General features: G+C 40.9%; 1 protein-coding gene across 1 annotated transcript in view; it reads right to left on the minus strand.

Annotated features, from left to right (window-relative positions):
- LOC103581643 (dynein heavy chain 8, axonemal-like) overlaps positions 1-4,419 on the minus strand; it is a gene marked incomplete at its 3' end in the record, with an annotated part of 16,527 nt that extends 12,108 nt beyond the window's left edge. The window contains exons 1-2 of the mRNA XM_008563419.1: positions 3,988-4,419; positions 3,745-3,879 (exon numbers count right to left, since the gene is read on the minus strand). Of these exons, the coding sequence (XP_008561641.1) occupies positions 3,745-3,879; positions 3,988-4,419 (567 nt within the window). The remainder of the gene's footprint in view (positions 1-3,744; positions 3,880-3,987) is intronic.
- Between the last annotated feature and the right edge of the window lie 1,313 nt (positions 4,420-5,732).

Genomic DNA, 5,732 nt, shown 5'->3' on the forward strand with positions numbered 1-5,732 from the left:
ATGGTAGATCTAGTTGCAATTGTTTGAGGAACCTCCTTACTGTTTTTCATAGAGGCTGCACTACTTTGCAGTCCCACCAACAATGTATGAGAGTTCCTTTTTCTCAGCAATCTCGCCAGCATTTGTCATTCACAGCCTTTGGGATATTAGCCCCCCTAACTGGGGTGAGATAGTATCTCAGTGTGGTTTTGATTTGCATTTCCCGGATGCTGAGTGATGTTGAGCATTTTTTCATATGTCTGTTGGCCATTTGTATATCTTCCTTAGAGAAATGCCTACTTAGCTCTTTTGCCCATTTTTTTAATTGGGTTGCTTGTTTTTTCCTTGTAAAGTTGTTTGAGTTCCTTGTATATTCTGGATATTAATCCTTTGTCAGATGTATATTTTGCAAATATTTTCTCCCACTCTGTTGGTTGTCTCTTAACTCTGTTAATTGTTTCTTTTGCTGTGCAGAAGATCTTTAGATTGATATAATCCCATTTGTTTATTTTTCATTTGGTTTTCCATGCTTTTGGGGTCATATTCATGAAGTCTGTGTCCAGTCCTAATTCCTGAAATGTTTCTCCTATGTTTTCTTTAAGAAGTTTTAGGGCCGGCCCGGTGGCGCACTGGATAGTGTGCCGCTTGGGAAGCGCGGCGGCACTCCTCTACTGTGCTGAAATCATTTATCAACTCCAAGAGTTTTTCACAAACAACTCTTAAGGGAACACCTTTTCTGGCTTGATTATTCCCTTAATGCCTAAATTTTCCATTCCTTGCAGCTTAAGCAGTGTCTGGCCTGGTCTGCAATGGCCTTAAAAGTAGATCCTAACCACACAGACACAAAGTCTGATACATACTCCAGGAATGGCAAATATAAGGATTTGTAGGCACATGGTACTTCCACTTCCTAACCAGCATGCTAGCCAGTGAGAAAGACTTCTCCCAGAGAATGCCAATCCAGAAAGCAAAATGGTAAATATTTAAGGTGGGATTACCAGCTCCGCAGACACCCACCTCCCTCATTTAGTTCTAGCAGTTGTTCTCCCCTGAAGACAATGACCAGGCCCCAAAGTCTATGTCTATACCCTTTGCACAGCTGCTAGAATTTCAGCTGTGGTGTTTGCCAAATTTGTGACCTAGCAATTTTCAGGTAAAACAAGATTGGAAACCTAACTGGTTTCCTCCCTAAACAAGTGCAAAAATGGCCCTCGGGACAGGCCTGAAGCCTGGGCCTACTGAGAAATGCTTTTTCAGAAACTGGCCTTTCCCTCATTTCATTGTCGTCATCTCAAGGATACATATAGGGTTGTTTTGCACCAATTGTTTCTTCTTGGAGATGAGGCAGACATGTAGCCAAAGTCACCATAGGAGCCAAAACAGTCATTAGAGAAGGGAAGCCATTAAAAAACAAACAAACAAACACAACTTGAGAATGGCAAAGAAAATCCTTTTGCTATATGGGTAGTATCATCCACAGTGAGGACCAGCTATAGAATTTGTGGGACCCAGTGAAAATGAAAACGCAGGACCACCTGTTAAAAAATTATTAAGAATTTCAAGATGGTGAAGGGAGATCATTAAATCAAGCACAGGGTCATTCTAAGCACAGGGGTCTGTGTGACTACACAGCCCACATGCCCATGAAGCCAGCCTTGACCACGGTGGTACACTCCAGCAGGAAATTTCAGTGTCCTAGGAAACCACACCCTACTTCCAGTTGCTTGCTGTGGTGCACCTTTTTTCTTATGTACACATCTCTATGCATTCTCTATCCTTGGTTATTAAAATAGCTTAGAGCTATCGATGTCTTTGCATCAATCACATCACTGTTACAACTGTATACTAAGGGAGCAGGAAAATGAGCAATTCTGTTTATACTGTCAGGGGACTTCCAGGACTAAACTTTTATAAGGGGTCCTAGAAGAAATGAAGGGCAGACAACTTTGCAGAACTTGGCAACACACTGCATCAAGCAAGGGAGAAGCTCTTTTAGGCACCATTCCACAGAATGTTGGCTCATAGAGCAAGCTGAGGAGCTTTGCTCAAGTTCATTGACCCTTGTAAAAGCAGGGGATATGGCCCCCATGGTGACAATCGCACCACAACCCCACCCAACCCCAAATCTCTCACCAGTGCATTCAGTGGGACAATCAGCTCACCTCCCACTTATACCTGCTCACTGGTCTTGCTGTGATTCTAGCCCAACTGACTCCTAGAGTTGGGAAAAAGCCCAAACAGCTGGTGGTAGTGTTATCAAAAATTAATTTAGAACCAGAGCTATGAGGAGGAAAGCTACGACACAAGTTTATCATATACTACTATACTTAGGGTGACCATATACATTTATCATCCAAAACTGGGACACTCTTAGGAGTCAGAGGAGGCAATGTTAACAATTATGCCAGGAAAATAGGCATAATCCAGAACTCTTCCTGGTACACTGAGACATATGGTAACCTGACCTTGTTGCAAGCTGACATGACTGACTCCATCTTTGTCCCAGTTGTAAAAACAGCTAAATGCATTTTTACACTCTGTAGCTCTATGGTCACAAGCCTGTTCCTGTGTTAGCAAGAAAACCACAGACTGCCAACTTTCCTGTGTAGATAAGAAACAAAGTTGCTTTCTAAAGCAGGCCCCTCCTCAAGTAACCACACTTCCTGCCTTTGCACCCAGGTGTGATAAAGACCCTTACCCAAAAAGCTTCTTTACCTAGTTTTAACTCACAACCACAGTAACCAGGTTAACCATCTGTTAGAAAAACCCCAGTTTAGGAAACTCTGCCGACAGACAGGCAGAGGAGCCAATAAAAATGGCTTAACCTGCTTATTTTGGCTTCTGTAAACCAGCTTGCTTGCTCTTGCAGAACATCCTTTACACCAGACAGGATGCAGTTTTTGCCTTTATAAACCCTTCCCTAACAAGGCTGGGGGCTGCTCTCTGACCAGGCTTTCTGGGGAAACAGCTGGCCAGCCGAGAAGTAAAATCCCTAATTCCTGACTTTAACAGTGAGTGTCTGTCATTATTCACTCGGGGTGTGCACCATAGAACAACCTGTAATTACTTCATTGTTTTCTACTATACTAATACAATAGTAACTGTTCCCTAGCTCGTATTTATGCAGTTTGGTTTTCTACATGCGTGATTTGCATAGGTAGTTCATATAACCTGTACAGTCTCTAGTATCTGCTGGGGATTGGTTCCAGGACCACTGGTGAATACAAAATCTGAGGATGCTCAAGTCCCTTATATAAAATGGTATACTATTTGCATATAACTTATGCACATCCTCCCATATACTCTAAATTATCTCTAGATTACTTATAATACCTAATACAATGGAAATGCTATGTAAGTAGATGTTATATTGTATTGTTTTTTATTTGATTTTTTTTTTAATATTTTTGATCCACAGTTGGTTGAATCCATGGATGCAGAACCCACTCATGCAGGCTGGCTGTACTTATAAAATATTATTCTACCTGTGCTTGTCTATATCTCTAGCTTCTGAAGTCATTTTGAGTTAGAATTTTAGCCCAATTTCATTTACTAACTCTTCTCTTTTCTTCCTCCACAATAGTAGACCTGACTAGAAATATCACTCAACTTTCAACTGACTGTAATTACATATATAAAAGCTTCTTCTCTAGTCAGTAAAATTCCTTCTCTTCTAAATGTTTTGGTGTTCATGACAATGACTCTGGTTTCTTAAATCAGTCACTTCTTTAAAAGCAATTTAAAATATATAAAATTTAAACTTACAGATGGGCAATCCAAAATTAATTCTTCAACAGTTACTATGTCCAGACCAAGCTTTTCTGCTAGAATTTCAAATATATATTTGTACGAAGGATCAATTTTCTGTTTTCGGCTTTCCCTTGCATCTCTAAATCTCGCCTAAAGAATCAAAACCACATGTAAAAATTGTAATTATGACAAAAAATATACCAAAATATTTCATTTGAAATAAAAGTGATACACATGAAAAATCTATCAGAAGCACACCTGTCTCTCTTTCAGTGTTTCCTGTAGATTTGGAATGCCACTCATACTTCTGCGATACCTGGAGGAGCGATGGGAAGACTGAGAGGACAGCACATCAGAAAGCACTGATTGAACCAGTCGTGGTCCAACCCTGGGTCGAAGTCTACTCAAATCTGTCTCATCATCATCAGGAAGAATTATCATTTCTTCAGAAGGAATGAGATCCTGGTAACCAATCAAGGAAGGTTCCATACCTTCTGGGGAAAGAGGGGCAGCATCTTCTCCTGGGGCCTCCCCTCCTGGAAGGGGAGGGGCCCCTTCTTCAGGAGGGGGCGGGGCCTCGCCTCCAGAAGTGGGTGGGGCAATATCTTCTGAACTGGGAGGCGGTGCCTCTTCCATAGAGTGCGGAATCTCTTCTCCCGCAGAAGGTGGGTCACCTTCTTCTGCGCTCATGTCTTCTAACCTTGACTCCTGCAGAAGATCTTAAACTTCAAAACCTAAAATTATAAAATGTTCTCCTTTAACACTGTACAATAAATTGAGTGTTATGTGTTTTTATTCCTCCCCTTGAAGCTAAATAGGTAGCAAAATCATCTACTTCTCCCCTGATCATATTATCTAAAGAAGCTAAGTTTACAGCGCTAGAGAGGTGATTTTTTTTTTAGGGGCACACACACAAACACAAAAACCTAGGGGATTTTTCAAACTATGAGTTCCTCCTAATTATGTCATCACCCAAAGGTACTGTCCCTCCACACACATTCCAACCCTGCTGTAGTAACCACTCCAACTGAAGGAAGGGCACCTGTCCTCAGGTGTATCAGGGCTGAAGAAAGATTGACAGCCACTGCATTAGAAGACTGACTGGAGATCATTGCCAAGATACGGATTGTGCAAGAGACCAAGCAAACAACTACACAGGCTTAAAAAGTGCCTTGCTTCAAGGAACAATATGGTTCATCAATCAGACATTAAAATGTCCAGCCATCTCATCAATATAAGTATAACCAAAACCCCACAAAAGCATAAATACATCCTCTTAGTAGCCAAAATAGATATCCCAAATCCAAATACAAAGTTCATGCTGAAAAGCGATTATGACTATTTGTTGAAGCAATGGTGCCATATAAAGTATAAATCCAAGTAGCTAAATCAGAAAAGCTCCAATTATTAAGGGGTGTAGCAGTTATCATGAGCACATAATCATGAAACAGTGGAACAGGAGAAAATTTTTGTCAGTTACAGACAAAAATCATATCGTAGGACAATAATGAAGGCTCCATCAAAATAAACAAGTTTCAGGATATGGTTAAAATCCAGAAGTCAGAATAATAGTAAATACTTGGAGAATAAAAGAATAAATTCCCAAGCGGATAAGAAAACAGAGAGAGGGGCTTTCTAGTGGGAAACTCTGACAAGGACATTGGTGCAAACCTGACCTAAGTAAGATGGAGCTTCTGATGGAGGGACAACAGCAGACATAACACAGAGACAGACTGTCACCTATGCCCCACAACTGCCCTCTCCAAGTTTTCCAGAGAACTCATCAACAGCTGAAATTGTTTTCTCTTATACCCTTAGTTGGCCTACTCAAGGACAGAAATACCCAAACTGATCTTTTAGCTTCAGCTAATCAGTTTTCCCCCCCCCCCCCCCAAAAATGGGAAAAAAAAACTTTTTGCAGGGTTTTTTTTTTTTTTTTTTTTTTTTTTTTTTGTCTTTTTTGTGACTGGCCACACCATGCTCAGCCAGTGAGCGCACCAGCC

This window comes from Galeopterus variegatus, unplaced genomic scaffold (assembly GCF_000696425.1).
Source record: "Galeopterus variegatus unplaced genomic scaffold, G_variegatus-3.0.2 Scaffold13578, whole genome shotgun sequence".
Classification (NCBI taxonomy): domain Eukaryota; kingdom Metazoa; phylum Chordata; class Mammalia; order Dermoptera; family Cynocephalidae; genus Galeopterus; species Galeopterus variegatus.